Raw genomic sequence first — 17,903 nt, 5'->3', positions numbered from 1 at the left:
GCCCCTGCCATGTTTTCTTCTAAGAGTTTTAGAGCTTTAGCTATTACATGTACATCTTTGGTCCATTTTGAGTTAATTTTTGTATATAGTATGAGTCCAACTTCATTCTTTTGCATGTGGATATCCATTTCTCCCAGCATCATTTGCTGAAAAGACTATCCTTTCCCCACTGAATGGTCTTGTCACTGTTGTCATTTAATTTGGTTTCAGCAGTGATCATCCTCTCCTTTCAGTCCATCTACTCAATTTTAAAATTCTAAAACTTTTTTTTTTCTTGCTGGGGAGAATATATGTAATAAATAATCCTCGTTAAGTACTCTTTCCACATACCCCCGCCCCCCCAACCCTGTGGTCATCTAGTCCCCTCCAGCAGTTTCAAGTTTCCCTGTACCAGGAAATTCCCATTCTGGTTATTTTGTTTTATTCCTTTTCCCAATTACTGAGTCCCTTACAGTGTAGCTTGTTATCATTCTTTATCTAGTCAGGATTCACTCTTGGGTCTTTTTGGAAATCCTCGATTATGGCAATCTGAGCAGGGGAGACATAGCAGTTTCTGCCCTTCTAAGTCTGTGGTATGCCAGCTGGCAATCTATCAGTCATATGGCACAGCACCAAGAGCGGGCACTTCTGCTCTTCTGTCTCTGAAGGTACAAAAGCTAGAGACTTCCCAGCCTCAGACAGTGAATTCAGGCTTTTTGTTCGGCAACTTATAGTTCCTTGGGGGGCCAGGGAGAACACCAGGTCCTCCTATTAATAACACTCATACAGACCACCATTGCCCTTTCTTTAGGGGATATGCTGATCTCCACAAAAAGAGTCTTTCCAGGAATTTTGGTGTTTCAATCTTTTTCCCTGGGCTCTGCACTACTGAACCTCAGGTTTTCCTGAAGGCCCGTATGTGGAAAAGTCTTGTACTTATACAACACAGAGCTTGACATTTATACATACTTCAGACACCACCTACCTGACCTAGCAGCTACTCTGCTCAGAAAAGGCAGATGGGTTTGGATTGAAAGGGATGGAGAAAGGCAAGAGGAATGCATGCATTCAAATCATTGTTTTCCAAAATCCCCTCCAATACCAAAACTGTAAACAGGACACTCTTTGTAGAACAATAGCAAAAACCTTGTGCTAAGATTTCCAATTCCACCATTTCCAACCATCTGTCTTCATGGAGATGTCTAATGAGACAACACTCAAAATCAGAAGTTAGGACGGATGTTACTACCATCTAATCTTCAGGCTCCATTTTCTCCAACTGCCCCGATCACGTTCTTCATAGCTAAAGGCCAGGTCAGAATCATTCACTGTATTTACTCATGTCTCTTAGTCTCTCTTCAGTGTAGACCAATCCTCAGTCTTTCCTTGACTTTCTTGACCTTGACATTTGTAAAATATCCCTTGGTTTGCATTTATTTGAGATTTCCTCATGATTAGATGACATCAGGAATGTGAACAAAGTGATGCTGAATTCTCACTGGATCCTAGGAGGTGGCACATGATTTTATCTTCCAGGGTGGTGTGTGCTACGGTTCTGTACTGTCAAATTCTCGAAGTATTTTTTATTTTTTGGCTACTTCTTATGTATTTGTCCTTTGTATTTTGTGGAGAGGTACTATGAAACTGCAAATATCCCATTTCTCTTCAAATTTTTTATTTCTATGGGCATGGACTGTGGTTCCCTATTTTCTTAAGTTTTTTTGAATTTAATAAATTTCCTGAATTTTATTCAGTGTATTAGGTTATACCTCATTACTACCACTATTTACTTTGATGCTCAAACTGTCCCCTTCAAACATAAGGCATCTGTTCCCGTTGGCCCCTGGGTCCTTCTGACATGTCCCTATCATTCTTTGAGACTATCCTTCTTGTCTGGTACAATACGATGTTCCAGGATTGCCCTGTACTTTTCCTTTTTTTTTTTTTTTTATTAAAAAAAAAAATTTTTTTTTTCAACGTTTATTTATTTTTGGGACAGAGAGAGACAGAGCATGAACGGGGGAGGGGCAGAGAGAGAGGGAGACACAGAATGGGAAACAGGCTCCAGGCTCTGAGCCATCAGCCCAGAGCCCGACGCGGGGCTCGAACTCACGGACCGCGAGATCGTGACCTGGCTGAAGTCGGACGCTTAACCGACTGCGCCACCCAGGCGCCCCTGCCCTGTACTTTTTCTAATTCAGCCCTAGAATCTGCTCCTTCTCCAAGGAGCTCTCATTCCCTTTTAGTGGACAATGGTATTCAGAAGATAAGATTTGGGAGTGCTTACAGCTGTTGGGGTATTGCTGTTCTCAGGTCCTCTCAATGAGACATGTATAAATATATATTATATACACATATAACACACATTTATACCACATATATACATACATACATATACACTGACAGTGATATTAATTTCTACATCTCTATAATGAAAACCATGAGTTCACACTGACACATCTAATTCCAACACCACAGTTTATTCTATTTCGCTTTCCTTTCATATTTGTAGTGCTTTTCTGACAGTAAGAAATTTGGGTTCTATTTTCCTTGTATTTCTTTGACGAACCTTTTTGCATATAACCAATCTCCCATCTCTGCCACCAGTTCTTCCCTATGCAGATGCCTACTTCAGCTCTGACTCCCAGTTCTGAGCCACCTGTGTACTGGCCTGCCCCCTCCAACATACGTGGATATCCTTACCCTGCTGCTATTTCCAGCCTCTGGCGAATGCATGCAAGTGTAAAATAAAAAGCAAGGCTCTATGACAGCCATATCCTGGGAGGTCAGTGATGACAATGAGGGGTCCCTGTGCACGTTTTCATCACAGCAGTGCTGAACGCTGCCTGCCTCCGTCAAATCTGCGACCAGAATGCAGCCACCACTCGTACAGCCTCTGCTGATGATGGAATTACCGTCGTGTGTAATACCCCCATTACCTGTGTCAGAGCTTGGATGCTCGTGTTGATGTCACCACTGGCTACTTGGGAGATAATGAAATTGATTGTGGATGCTGTATTACTGTGCATGTCATCAAAGTGTGGAGAAACAGCCCGGATTCTAGAGAGCAGAGCAAAGGGAAAAAATTCAATCTTTGTTAGAAGACATCTCAGTGAGTTGGGATTATGCAATTCTCTGCTACCTCCAGGTCTTAGTAAAGAACTGCTCCCAGCCATACAGTGATCAGTTCTAAAACATTCTAATTGTACAGAGAGCTCTTTTCACATATGCACTCTTTTGATCATGCACTGCTCACCACTGAAATGAAAGAGATTAACTTACTTGGGTTCAGGAATAAGGACGGGTTCAAAAATGTCATCCAGTTTGTGCTGAACAAGCTCTGGCATTTCACATCGAACTGTACCATTGTCATTCTCAATCTCATCTAGATCCAGCTGGAATTCTCGGCGAACCATCTGGGCTGCCTCAGGATGCCCACTCATGCTTCGGGCTTGGCTAAGGGAAGCAAAAGGAGGTTCCTGAACTAAAAGAAACTTCTGAAACAAAGGACAAGAGTAGCACTGCCAGTTGCCCCAAAGCTTCAAGACAGATGTTCAACTTCTGGTTTCAGCCCCCCTGAATTATTTGAGTCCTTGAGTCTAAGGCAAATGCCTTCAATGGGCCGCAATTCATGTTCATGAATATCCTCAGAGCAGATGGTTTTAACTTGTATTTGTAGTAGCTTCCAAATTATAAGTATTCTCTCCAGTTCACTAAAGCCGACAAACCTTGTGTTGCTATTCCAGAGGGGGCAGAAAATAATTCATAAAATATACTTATACTGACTCAAAGGTCTCTACTTGGTCACAAATTTAAGAAAAATCTAGACTGGCTGGTTCTTTTCTGATAAATTATCCTGTGTTAAGTTCCTCTAATCATAAGCACTCATCCATGCAGTGGTCAGTACATTTTCAACTTTGAGGTACAGTCATCTCTTTTTAGGGATATTCACTCTTGATAGGTCAGGGCCAGCATTACATCGAAGCAATAGGTATTTAAAGTTTTCAAATTCAAATTGGTTAAAATTAGACGAACGATACAGCCCAAAATAGAGCTGTCTTTCTTAGAAGGTAGTATTTTGAGTCCCTAAGCCAATTCTGGGTTGCATGCAATTTACTCAGCCTTATCTGAAGAACAGAATCCTGAATATGACCAAGTATAACACAAGGAAGAAGGTGAACCAATAATTTAGCCACATGACATTGAGTGGCCACTTCTGCTAGCCAGTGGACTTCTGGGGAAGGCTTGACACATGGGATACTTATGGACACCCCTAACCTGTTAAGAGTTATAAACTCTAAATCAATTGCCCTCCAGAGGGGATGAATCCAAGTCAGAAGTTAGAAAGATATAAGAGCCCTGCTAATGAGAAATTAGCAGGCAGTACTTACATCCTATAAGTGCGATACATAATTCTGTCCACGGAAAAGCAGTGAAAGAAGGCACAAGACTATTTAGAAGTGGTTTTGAGACAAAGACAAAGACAATGAAGACTGAAGGATTAAACATTTGGCTACAAGACATTTACCCAGACACTCTGTCATGCATGATAATGGCTACAAGAACTCAAGATTATGTTACAGGATAAGCTCTTAGCACACAAGGCAAAGTCCACTGAGACATTCTTAGACAATTATCTCCATCTACATACTTGAGTTTGGAGGACATGTCCTCAGCTGGCCCCTTGCGCAGCATGTTGGCATTGGAGTTTATGCTCTGTGTGCGCTGAGGTCTCTCTTCCACCTGTTTTATTGGTGCAGCAGAAGGCCTCTTTGCTGACCGCTTAATCCTCTCCTCGAGCATGCTCATATCCTTTTCAGAAAGCTGTAAGAAGAAGCCAATTTATTACCACATACTCTACTAGAATATGAGGAGAATTAAAAACCTGGTTGGAAGACTCAAAAGAGTCAATATCCATTCACATATTGAAGCAAACAGAACCTGCTATGTTAGGGTAAATTCATTTTCAAAATACTAGCTACATTTTAAATCAACTATTGTTAAAACCTGCTATCATAAGAGAATACATGAAAGAAGGAAAGGATACAAAAAGAAAGGCCAGTAATAACTCTAAAGGAAAAAATCAAAGATTAAATGATGCTTCCTCATGTTTGCTGTGTCACCACTATGTGAACTATAGGTAAGAAGCTTCACCTCTGACCATCTATAAAATTCCCATCTGCTTTATCTCCTTTGCCGACCTGTAGTGAGGATTTAATTAGATTAGTACAGCTAAAAATACATAAACACAGTGTAAATACTAGGAAGTAACTGGAATGAAGGACTGAGGTGCAAGCACAAGCAAATGGCTCAAAGGAAGTAAGGAATCTGAAACAGCACCTGATGTGTCTGCAGAATGTGGCTTATGGCTGTGGGACTCTTTTGATGTGACAGGTACCAGATTCTACATTATACACAAGTACTTGTTCACTACAAAGTAAATGCACTGAAAATTACAGAGCAGATTTCTAGACAGAATATAAATCCCAGACTAGTTCTGGATTTCCTGATTCAAAAATAGCTCTCGGGGCGCCTGGGTGGCTCAGTCAGTTAAGTGTCTGACTCTTGATTTTGGTTCAAGTCATGATCTCATGTTCCATGAGATTGAGCCCCACATCGGGTTCTGTGCTGACTGCGTGGAGCCCGCTTGGGATTCTCTCCTCTCCCTCTCTCTGTTCCTTCACTGCTCCTGCTATCCCTCTCTTAACTTTAAAAAAAAAAAAAAAAAAAAAAGCTTTCATTTTCTAAAGCAAACTGTATGAGTAGAAGGCTCAGAAAAGAAAATCTGATTTCCTGTAAGGCACATATAAATGTCCTGTAACAGAGACACCCTCAAGGGTTTAACTGGACTCTAAGACACATTGATGGGTTTAGTTTAATAAAAAGTGGTAACAACTTAGCTAGAGTTGAGATGGCATGAAAGCTGAACACCTAAGTGATTCTGCAATTCACAACATGTTAAAAATGTCCACAAAAAGTCACTCACAGTTCCAATCAGTTTGAACACCTGATCCCCGTGTACATTGTACACGGTGACGATGGTATTGAGGGCAGCATTGCGCACAGCGTTGTCACGGTCTCCAATGTGAATTGCTATCTCCTTTAAGGCTTTCCCTGGGGTTGGTTGGCAAACATTCATGCCATAGGACTCGACCAGACACCCCAGTTCTTCCAGGCACTCTGATGGGGGAGGAAGATTAGACTGATGAGACCCAACACACATTTGGCATAGGGACTTATCTTTGCTAGATAAAATTTCCTTGGCATACATAAAAGACTAAAATCTTATACTGGTTCTACCTAGAATTTTTCCTTGTTTATTGCCTTCTGATAAAACACACAATAATGATGTTACAGCAAGTGCTCCTGGAAGAAAGGGATGCCTGTGAGTCAGATGGCCCCTGTGCACTTGATTTTGTCACCAGGGTGGTAACTGAGTGGTGCCTGTGTCACCGGACACTGTGGCACCACCAGTGTGCAACTCATCATTCTCACAGTCCAAATCAGAAGATTGGAATCAATCACTCAGACACTGAAGAATTGTCCTTGTTCATCTACAAACTCTTTCTTTTAGAGGTCACTGCTGCATAGACTCACGCTTCTATTTAAATTGTTGCTTCACCTGCTCTTTGCTTAGAGTTTTTGGATTTGGTTCCTTCCATGATGAAGGGGAACATCTTGCTGGCTGGGTAGACAAGGCACATCCGGTTCAGGATGGCACGGACATCTTTACGAATGACATCCTTTGGTTCTCCAACCTAGTCGACAAGGAAAATAACGACTGAGGCATTTCCTGAGTAGCAAAGGGTCCTCCCATGAGTCACTACCTTTTGGAAGAATAGGGGCACAGGAGTAAGTGGTAGAAGGGTATCTTCACAGAATAAATGAAAAAGGGCGAGGGCATAAAGGATAGGAACTGAGGTCAGCCGGGAACTTGGGCAGTCTTCCAGAGTGAGAACAACGCATTACCTTGAGGATGAGATAAGGGATGAAGGAAGATGCTTCGTTCTCAGTCAGATGATATTCCTCCTCACTTAGCAGTGTGAAGAGCAATTTTAAATATTCTAGGGCCTTCATTAGGACGCTTGTATTGGTGTCAAAAAACCGCAGGGTAAGCCACTTTAAGATGAGATCCAGGCAACCAATTACACCCTCTTTTTCACTCTCCAAGTGCTTAAAACAAAAGACAAATAAGACTGTATAAAAATGTAAGTTCTATTAGGTAAGTCCTTTATAAATTTTACTAGAGTCCAAGAAGAAAATAATAGCTTTTTGAGCTATTTAGGACCTAAAATTATAGACATTTATTCTATCAAACAATAAAACAGCTCTACAAACAGAGAACATGTTGTATTCTAGTTCCCTCTCAAGTCATGTGAATTTCTGGGTATTCACAAGGCTCAGTATTTTCACGGGTCTGAGATAATCATATTTATCTCTTGCAAACCTACATCAACCATGACAGCAAGGGCTTTATTATGATGCTGAAAGTCTGAGTGAAACATCTCATCTTGTAGCCACTTAGCCACGCAGCTAGACATCTGAGTCTTTAGTTGCTCAATGTATTCATCCCGTGGAGTAGTAAAATTCCACTTCAGCACCTGAAAAAAAAAAAAAAACAGTGAAAAGGGACTGTAAGATGTTCAACTAAAATGAGGCAGAGAAGAGCTCCATTTAAAAGCAGCTGCAGAAATCAATTAAATAAGATATTTTAAAATTCAACAAGATTAATTTGTAATTAAATATGAGTGCAAAATGTATTCTTGAGCTGTCATACATCGGGAAGCTTAACTCTTAAAATCTAGGAATAGAATAACATTCAGCAGTTCTCACTACAAAGACCAATGCTCTATTATTGTATAACATGGTAGACACTATTGGTACAATTTCAATAAGGGGAAAATTTGAAATAGCTATCAAAATTTAAAAAATACACACCATTCTAGGAGGAGTTTAATAAAGATATATTCACACATGTGCACAAATGCCTACATTCAAAGATGCTTATGACAGTGTAGCTTATAACACTGAAAGACTAGAAGCAACCTAAACGTTTACATTGTAGGTTGGGGATAAAGAAAGGTACATACATATGATGTACCAATAAAAAGAATGAATGCATATAAACACGCAGATATGAATAGCCTTTAAGATATTTCAAACATCATTAAAAGAAAAGAATAAAACACAGAACAAAGAATATGGCATGTTCCCCTGTGCATAAAAGGCAGGCCATATATTTATACATATGTGATCGTATTGCATGAAATGCTGACACTTCTGGAGTAACAGACAAGAGCACTGGTAATAATGTCCTTCCTATGGAGGAGGACTAGAAGGGGTGACATGCTTCTCACACTACTCTCTGCACATTTCATATTGCTTGAATTAAGAAAAAACAACAACATGTATATATTGTAACAAAAAAAATTTAACTGCCTGATAATACTAAAACAAATCAAAAGAGAAATGACCGAACTAAGCAGATACAGTCACCAAATCTGGCTTTTATGATATCAGGCACAAGAAGGATTAAACGAGTGGCCTATTACCTATGTGTAGTTGACAAAAATCAATGAATACTTCCCATTCTTCAATTATAAAAATTAAAACAACTTTTATTTCTTTCCATTTGGAGGAAGAATAGGCAGTAGCTCCATTCCATAGTTCTTTTTGTAGGAACTAATGCTCCCATAGAGCCGTCTTAGAGAAATAAGCCATAATTTATAAGCAAAAGATTTAGTTCATTGTTAGATAGTTCACAATGAAATGAATTCCAGACAGCAAAGCTATTCTTGATTACAAAGCAAAACAAAAAAGCAAAAACCTACTGAGGATTCTTATCCCTTTCTTACCTTTAATCCTTTTTCATCTTTCATTCTTTGCTCCTTTCCATTTGGAACAACAATGAAGATAGGACCAGATTTGTCTTCATCTTCCTTTAAGCTGGTTTTGCTGGGCACTTTCTTTCCTTGTGCACTCTACAGACAAGGTTCAGGGAATACTGGTTAGGAATGTGATGTTGCTGCACAGTAAGAGCACACTATAAAAACCATACACTCTCCACACTGTATTCTCCATGATAGAAACAGATAAGTCACAGAATTATGCACGTTATGTTTTTGTACAGGTTTTTCAGAAATGTTTCTAATAGCATTCTCAGGTAACTGTTGGTTAGTCCTTAGACTGGCACGCAACATAGCTGGAAAAACTCTATTACCTGTCATTGGTTTGGGTCACAGCCTTTGTTTATTGGACAGTTCTTTCTTGAAATCTTCAACACCATTTATGGTTTTCCATATTAATGACTTCCATATTAATGACATTTTGAATGACATTCACACACTTCACATCATTTAGTTGAGAAAGCTTTTCTGTTTCTCTGCATATAAAATATATCTCTAGGGGCACCTGGGTGGCTCAGTCGGTTAAGCGTCCTGGACTTCGGCTCAGGTCATGATCTCATGGTTTGTGAGTTCTAACCCTGCACTGAGCTCTGCACTGACAGTACAGAAGCTGCCTGGGATTCTCTCTCTCTGCTCCTCCCCCCCCGCCCAATGCTCTCTCCCTCTCCCTCAAAATATATAAATAAACTTAAAAAAATAAAAGTAAATATATCTCTATCATATAGCTATACCTGAGAGTCTCTGAACTTGATTCTAGGGAAACTTGCTAGAAACATTTTAAGTTATTAAAGTGGTTTTGAAAAATAATCCAAGAGTTTGAATTTTTGTATCAGATGGAAAAGAAAATAGTGAACCTCACTATGTATATTTAATTTTAAAACAGGAACCATTATTAACAAAAATGTAGGAAGAGTCCAGTATTTCTAGTAGGCCAGAATTTCTTTCTAGTTCAAACAATGAAGTCATTCAGTCAAAACAAGTATGAGATCATTTATGTGAAACTGTAAACTGCAAAAGACTTGTGGTGGGGGGGGGGGCAGTATAGCATTAAGAACAGAGTCAAAAATACTTCAAAGCACATGTGACCAAAATACTAAAATAAGCACTTGTTAAATTTGGGATGAGGACAGTGGGGGAGGACAGGAAAAGAACAGCTTCATTGGACAGCTTAGAAGATAATTACCTATTTAACTCATTGAGTTAAAGGACCATGCATATGGAAAAATAACTGTAATATTCAGATGAATAGCCAGAGTGCCCATTGTATCTGGCATATAATAATAAACGCACTAGGTAATAAAACGGTTCTTAGTCTGGCATTTTTTTCATTAGTTACATGTAATTGATTAGATGGTTTTCTATGTATATTTGCTATTATATTTACTACCAACCGTACAGTTCTGCAATTTTCTTATATAAGTTTTAATCAATACCCTGAATACAGTGATAGGTTCTGAATCTTGGTATAGAAACTGATGACAATTTGCTGTGATTCAAAAACTTAATGAAATAAAAAGATTCCCAGGAGATTTCTGCCCTTTGCCCCCTCCCCGAAATATTTAAAGTTAAGCATTTGAACATATTTCTTTATTTTATTTTTAATTTTATGTTTGTTTATTTTTGAGAGTGAGAGAGACTGAGCATGAGTGGGAGAGAGAGAGAGGGAGATACAGAATCTGAAGCAGGCTCCATGCTCTGAGCCGTCAGCACAGAGACTGATGCGGGGCTTGAACTCACAGACCACGAGATCATGACCTGAGCCGAAGATGGCCACCCAACCGACTGAGCCACCAGGTGCCCCTATCTTTTTAATTTTTTTTTTTTATGTTTATTTATGTTTGAGAAAGAGGAGACAGAGTGCTAGTAGAGAAGGGGCAGGGAGAGAGAGAGACAGAGAGAGAGACAGATCTCAAAGCAGGCTTCAGGCTCCATACTGTCAGCACAGAGCCCGAAGTGGGGCTCAAACTGATGAATTGTGAGATCATGACCTGAGCCAAGTCAGACGCCTAACCGAATGAGCCACCCATGTGCCCCTGAACATATATTTCTTTAAATGTCCAACTCTGCATGGATGCTAAAGGGACTGGTGATTCATCAAAATAAGTCCCACTGGTGCAGGGACAGACGGTATTTCCTTGTAGACTCATTAGATACCTTCTAGCACGATGACTTAACTGTGCCAAGTTTGAAGGAAGCTGATCACTACCTTCCTTTTCTTAAATCAGACTCAGCCTAAGTGATTCTGTCAGAGCTACATAGGACTTCTTTCTTCACTACTGCAAATCTTCCCCCAAAGGTCTGCATGACAAAACCCATGGCAGCACCTCTTGAGAGCAGGATGTCTCTGTTTTGGGGCCTTATTTAAAACAAGCCACAGAAACAGGCATAAATAATTAACTTTATAATTTGATAATATCAAGAGTGGTAATGTTTTTCATGCATAATATGATCTTTCCTAATAGAACGACATTGTGCATAAAACACACTTAAAAGCAATTCTACATCTAAGTATGCAGAGTTAACATACCTTTGCTTTAGAGGAAACTCCTAGAGCTTTGGCCTTTTTTGGATCAGGCTTGGGTTCTACAGTGCTGGAAACAGAATCTTCAACAGGTGCTTTGAGAAAAAAAGGGATCTACTATAAATATAAACTCTAATATCACTTTGTTCTGAGCAGGTTAAATATATAGTGACGAGAAGGCCTACAGTTTTAAATGTGTCAATTTAGCAAGCATTTTCAGTTAGATTTTTTTTCCTAATCTTTTTTCAGCCTGACTTCTTTTTAAGCATAACCCTATGAAATTAACTCAATAAATCTACATCTGCTTTGCCAACATTTAAGCTGAAGTTTTTTTTTTAATTTTTTTAATTAATGTTTTTATTTATTTGTGAAGGAGAGAGAGAGAGACAGAGCATGAGTGGGGGAGGAACAGAGAGAGGAGGAAACACAGAATTTGAAGCAGGCTCCAGGCTCTAAGCTGTCATCACAGAGCCCGATGGGGGGCTTGAACCCACGAACTGTGAGATCATAACCTGAGCCAAAGTCGGATGCTTAACCGACTGAGCCACCCAGGCACCCCTAAGCTGAAGTTTTAAAACTATTTTCTAAATAGCAGTTAAGAAACCTTTTCCCTAGATTGATACATCCTTAAGGACAGGGCCTGTCATCTTTGATACTCGGTATTTATCATATAGCAAGATTCCAACAAATGGTGTAATTGAATACATACTTTGATACCGACAGTTTTACACATGTAAGATTTCTAACTCTGTAGCATCAACAGTTTCTACCCCCCTAAACAGAATAATATTATTTTATTTAATAATAAAATAGTAGAGAAGGGGTTAAAGAGTAGAGTTTTATTTATACACAATGGAATTTTAACATCAGGGTGAAGAAACCAAGAATTTTCTCTAAATGATTAGTAAATGTTAGAATAGATCAACAAATGGGCAGTGCAGTGGAAGGAGGACCCATTTGGGAATGAGAAAGAGGAATTCTATGCTGGTGAATTCAGGCACTGACTGGTCGTCCCTGTACCCGTCACTTGATCTTCTGGGTTTCTACATCTGTTAATAAAGGGGATTAAACTAGATGGTCCCAGTTCCCCCTCTAACTATAATATCCAATAGCAAAAACAGTATAGAAACCTTAAAAATAAGGAGCACTTGCTTTCTGGAGTATTTCAATACATTATTCCAAACTCCTTTTTTGGACTTGGAAACCAAATTAATCATCTTCATACCTTCAGCATAGTTCATAGCATAAAACTTCTCAAGTGTTTGTGGTAGGAGGGTAAAGGGGGCGGGCGGAAGGGCAGGCCTATGATCTAAGCTGTTAGGGAAAATGGTAAAAAATGAAAGCTTGATTTCTTTTTCGAGTTCCCCTGGGCTTAACCCTCTCAAAATACCATTACCTGAAGCTGGCTGGGATTTGGCTGGAGCTGACCCTCCCATCGGTTTGGAAGCTGCTTTAGCAGATGCAGCAGGCTTGGCTGGCATGTTAGCTTTGGCTTTCTCTAGCATGGCCAGTACCTGATCTTTAGAAGTTGGCTAGGGAGACAATGTAACAGGAGAGGTGAGAGGTCACATACATGATACACTCATACTATGCTTACTAATAGAGCTGCTGTCAAACACATCCTTGAGCTCCTACTTTTGAAATACCAATGAAATAAGGGAGGCGGCACACAGTGCAAGAGAAATAACACACATTATGAAGTCACACTAAATTAGCTACCATTCTAGAAGGTCACAATTTTCTGCAGAGTAAGGTTCTTTGAGTTCTACACACTGTTAAATATTATATTTTTGCTGCATTGGGATTTCAAGTGAAACTCTTAGGAGGTAATATGATCTCCTGCCGATATCAATTCATGTTCAATATTTTTCTAATGGCTTTTAACAGCAGCAACAACAGGAAGCAGTACCTTTAGTTTCCCAGTGGCCTTGGCCATTTTCTCATATCCCAAGTGCATCATGAAGAACGGCAAGGCATCTTGGGCCTTCTTCCGCACATCTCCATTACGGTCCTCCAGGCAGGAGTAGAGATGAGGAACACAAAGGATGAGGTCTGTGGGGGTGGAACGAAGACTCGGCAGTTTCTCAGCCAACCAGCCCAGAAGCTGCAAAGGAAAGAAAGACCAGTGACACACTTCAAGTGGGAAAGTATCACTTACGATCTTAGGCTTAATGATTCCATCAGTACGAAACACTGAATGAGTTCTTACACTACAACTTTCCAAAATAAAATCAGTAATTTTTATTGTTCAAGAAATTTACTATACTTAAATAATAGACACAAAGAAGATAATCTTCCTACAGATAAAAACATGGTTCCCTGGACCGTACTTGGGCATTAAATTATAAAGCTTTAATAGTTCTTAATGCATTTTAAAGATGAAAAACTTTCACTTCACTTCTTTAAAATTTCTAAGAATTATTCAGTAGAGAAGATGCAGAACACTGATTTGATCAGAAGAGGACAAATTCTACTACAACTTTTTTTTTTTTTTTTCAACGTTTATTCATTTTTGGGACAGAGAGAGACAAAGCATGAACAGGGGAGGGGCAGAGAGAGAGGGAGACACAGAATCGGAAACAGGCTCCAGGCTCCGAGCCATCCGCCCAGAGCCCGACACGGGGCTCGAACTCACAGACCGCGAGATCGTGACCTGGCTGAAGTCGGACGCTTAACCGACTGCGCCACCCAGGCGCCCCTACAACTTCTATTTCAGCCTTACATCGACAGTTTCTCTCTATTCCTTTAAAATAATTCATATCTGTATGTATTTTTTAAGTCTTTATTAATTTTTTTAAAATTTATTTTGAGAGAGAGAGAGAGAGAGAGTGCACATAAGCGGGAGAGGGGCAGAGAGAAAGGGAGACAGAATCCCAAGCAGGCTCTGCACTGGCAATGCAAGAGCCCGACATGGGGCTCAAACCTACGAGCTACGAGAGAACGACCTAAGCCAAAACCAAGAATTGGACGCTTAATCAACTGAGCCACCCAGGCGCCCCTGTATTTATTTTTTAACTGAAGTTTTTATTGAAATGATTATAGTCACATGGAGTTATAAGAAGTAATACAGAGATCCCATGCACATTTTGCTCAGTTTCCACTAACAGTAGCTGTATACAAAATTATATTATAGTATAACTAGCAGGATACTGACACTGATACAATCCACTGATCTTGTTCAGACATCCCCAGCTTTACTATTCTCATTTGTGACTGTGTGTACATTTAGTTCTGTACACTTTTATCACACGTTAGTACATCTGCCACCACAGTCAAGATTTTATTTTTTTTAAGGATATATTTTTTATTTAATTTGAGAGAGAGCACAAGTGGGGGAGAGACAAAGAGAGAGAGGGAGAAAGAATCTCAAGCAGCCTCCACACTATCCACAAAGAGCTCAATGTGGGGCTCGAACACTCCAACCGAGAGATCATAACTTGAGCTGAGATCAGAGTTGGGAGCTTAACCAACTGCGCCACTCAGGCACCCCCATAAATTTTCATTTTTACAGAATAAATGTATAAGATCAAAATCACTGGGTCATATAGTAACTACATATTTAGTTTTATAAAAAGCTAAACTCTTTTCCCAGAGTGGCTGTACCATTTTACATTTCCTCTAACAGAATGTTCAAATTTCTCTACATCCTTGCCAGCATCTGGTATTATTACTTTATTTTAGTAATTCTGATAGTTGTATAGGGATGTGTCACTGTAGTTTTAATTTGCATTTCCCTTATTGCTAATACTACTGAACAACTTTCATGGGCTTATTTGCCAGCTGCATATCCTCTTCTGTAAAACATCTGTTCATGTCTTTTGCCCATTTCCTTTCCTTTTTTTTTTTTTAATTTTTTTTTTTCAACGTTTATTTATTTTTGGGACAGAGAGAGACAGAGCATGAACGGGCGAGGGGCAGAGAGAGAGGGAGACACAGAATCGGAAACAGGCTCCAGGCTCTGAGCCATCAGCCCAGAGCCCGACGCGGGGCTCGAACTCCCGGACCGCGAGATCGTGACCTGGCTGAAGTCGGACGCTTAATCGACTGCGCCACCCAGGCGCCCCTCCTTTTTTTTTTTTTTTTTTTTTTTTTAAAGTAGGCTCTACATCCAATATGGGGCTTGAACTCATGACCCTGAGATCAAAAGTTGCATGCTCTCTGACTGAACAAGCCAGATGCCCCATCTTTTGCCCATTTTCTGTTTTCTTCTTCTTTTTTTTAAGTAGGCTTCATGCCCATCGTGAAGCCCAACGTGGGGCTCGAATTCATGACCTGAGCTGAGATCAAGTCGGATGCTCAACCGACTGAGCCACCCAGGCCTCCCTTGCTCATTTTCTGATTTTTTTTTTTTTTTTTTTTTACTGTTTTTGAGAATTCTTTACATACATATTCTACGTAATGGTCCTTTATTGGATGTAAAGTTTATAAATATTGTCTCCTGCTCTGTAGCTGACTTTCATCATCTTCACACGGTCTTTTGCACAGTAAAAATTCTTAATTTTTACTGAGGTCCAACTTACCAAGTTCTCCCTTTGATGGGATTGTGGTTTTGGTGTCAAGTCTAAGAATTCTTTGCCTGAAGAATTTCTGTATTCTGAAGGTTTTCACTGATGTTATCTTTAAAAGTTCTACAGTTTTATGTTCTACATTTAAGTCCATGATCCATTTTGAGTTAATTTTTGTGTTAAATGAAAGGTTTAGGTTGAGGTTTATTGTTCTATCTATAGATGTCAAAGGCTCTAGAATCACTTGTTGAAAAGGCCAGCCTTCCCTGCACTAAATTACTTTGGCAACTTAGTCAAAAATTAGTTGATCAGATTTGTGTGGGTCTATTTCTTGGTTTCCTCTTCAGTTCTATTGACCTGTGTCTGTCCTCTCCTCCCCCAACCACCCATACCAGTTTCTTGATTATGTTAACAATATGTGAGTCTTAATATATGGTAGAGTGATTATTTCCATGTTTTTCTTCTTTGTCAAATTGTTTTAGCTAGAATATAAATTTTAGGATAAACCTGTCTCTATAAAAAAACTTGCTGCAAGTTTGGTGGGAATTACATTAAACCTATAGATCAATTTGAGGAGAACTGACATCCCTGCTACATTGAGTCTTCCCATCTATGAACATGGCATGTCTTTCCATCTATTTACGTCTTCCCAAATAGATGAATTCTTTCAACAGTATTCTGTAATTTTCAGTATACACACTCACTCTGTAGTTGTTTTGCTAAGTGTACATGTAAGGATTTCATTTTCTTTGGAGTGATTGTAAATGGTCCTGTCTTTCATTTCAGTTTCTGTATATACACTGTATTATAAAGAAATGTGATTGATTTTTGTGTGTTAATTTTGTATCCTGCAGTCTTACTGAACTCATTTATTAGCTCTAGGAGTTTACTTGTAGATTCCTTAGGATTTTCTATGTAGACAGTTATCTGCAATTAAGGATAGTTTCACTTATTTTTTTTCCAACCTTTCATCTTTTTTTTAAATTCTTTTTTCCTTTTTTGGGGAGAGAGGGGGGAGAAGGGGCAGAGATAGAGAGGAAGAGGGGGAAAGAGAGAGGATCTCAAACAGGCTCCATACTCAGTGTTCAGCGTGAAGCCCAAAGCAGGGCTCGATCCCATGACCCTGGAAACATGACCTGAGCCAAAATCAAGAGTGTATGCTCAACCGACTGAGCCACCCAGGCGCCCCCCTGTCTTCCATTTCTTTTTCTTGCATCGCTGCAGTGCCCAGAACTTGCCAGACTACGCTGATTAACAGTAGTGAAAACATATCATTTCTACTCGTAGGAGGAAAGCATTCAGTCTTTCACCATTAAGTATGACATTACCTATATAAGTTTTTTGTAGACGTGCTTTAGCAAGAAGAGGTAGTTCTCTTCTATCACTAACTTGCTCAGAGTTTTTGTCATGAATAGATGCTGGATTTTCTCAAATCCTTTTTTTGTGTCAACTGATACAATTATATGATTTTTCTTCTTTGGCCTGTTGGTACTGATGGATTTTTGAATGTTGAATTCTATTTTTATGTTCTGATTAAAACCTCTTGAACCTTGAACTTCAGAGTTCAAGAAAAGAGAAAATTTCACAAAAAGGCTAGTCCTTTAAAAAATTCTATTTTTAGGGTGCCTGGGTGGCTCAGTCGTTAAGCATCTGACTTTGGCTCAGGTCATGATCTTACAGTTTGTGAGTTTGAGTCCCACATGAGGTGAGTTTGAGCCCCACTTTGGGTAAAACACAAGTTCTGGTAAACCCCTCTTCTCTCTCTCAACCCATTACTCACTTGTGTCCTCTCTCTCAAAAAATAATTTTTATTGTTAAAAAAGTATATGAGGTGCGCCTGGGTAGCTCTGTCAGTTAAGCATCTGACTTCTGGCTGAGGTCATGATCTTGCAATACGTGAGTTCAAGCCCCGCATCAGGCTCTGTGCTGACAGCTTGGAACCTGGAGCTTGCTTTGGAATCTGTGTCTCCTCTCTCTCTCAAAACTAAATAA

The 17,903-nt window shown here is 39.6% G+C and overlaps 1 protein-coding gene and 1 non-coding gene across 5 annotated transcripts in view; both read right to left on the bottom strand.

Moving 5' to 3' along the window:
• CKAP5 (cytoskeleton associated protein 5) overlaps positions 1 to 17,903 on the bottom strand; it is a 114,418-nt gene that overhangs the window by 16,653 nt on the left and 79,862 nt on the right. For 3 of the 4 annotated variants that reach the window (XM_040495282.1, XM_040495284.1, XM_040495283.1), the window contains exons 25-36: positions 13,316 to 13,510; positions 12,803 to 12,938; positions 11,413 to 11,501; positions 8,835 to 8,960; positions 7,431 to 7,580; positions 6,949 to 7,152; positions 6,602 to 6,737; positions 5,966 to 6,159; positions 4,631 to 4,803; positions 4,371 to 4,394; positions 3,262 to 3,435; positions 2,919 to 3,039 (exon numbers count right to left, since the gene is read on the bottom strand). In XM_040495282.1, coding sequence (XP_040351216.1) covers positions 2,919 to 3,039; positions 3,262 to 3,435; positions 4,371 to 4,394; positions 4,631 to 4,803; positions 5,966 to 6,159; positions 6,602 to 6,737; positions 6,949 to 7,152; positions 7,431 to 7,580; positions 8,835 to 8,960; positions 11,413 to 11,501; positions 12,803 to 12,938; positions 13,316 to 13,510 — 1,722 coding nt within the window. The remainder of the gene's footprint in view (positions 1 to 2,918; positions 3,040 to 3,261; positions 3,436 to 4,370; positions 4,395 to 4,630; positions 4,804 to 5,965; positions 6,160 to 6,601; positions 6,738 to 6,948; positions 7,153 to 7,430; positions 7,581 to 8,834; positions 8,961 to 11,412; positions 11,502 to 12,802; positions 12,939 to 13,315; positions 13,511 to 17,903) is intronic. The other variant, XM_040495285.1, reaches the window with a different exon arrangement.
• Positions 6,364 to 6,475, bottom strand: LOC121044001 (small nucleolar RNA SNORD67). The gene has a single exon (XR_005797059.1). It is a non-coding gene; the product is annotated as a small nucleolar RNA SNORD67 (small nucleolar RNA).

Source organism: Herpailurus yagouaroundi, unplaced genomic scaffold (genome assembly GCF_014898765.1).
Source record: "Herpailurus yagouaroundi ecotype Mexico unplaced genomic scaffold, PumYag 187, whole genome shotgun sequence".
Lineage (NCBI taxonomy): Eukaryota > Metazoa > Chordata > Mammalia > Carnivora > Felidae > Herpailurus > Herpailurus yagouaroundi.
Note: the sequence above shows the minus strand (reverse complement) of the source record. Positions and strands in the feature narration are given on the sequence as shown.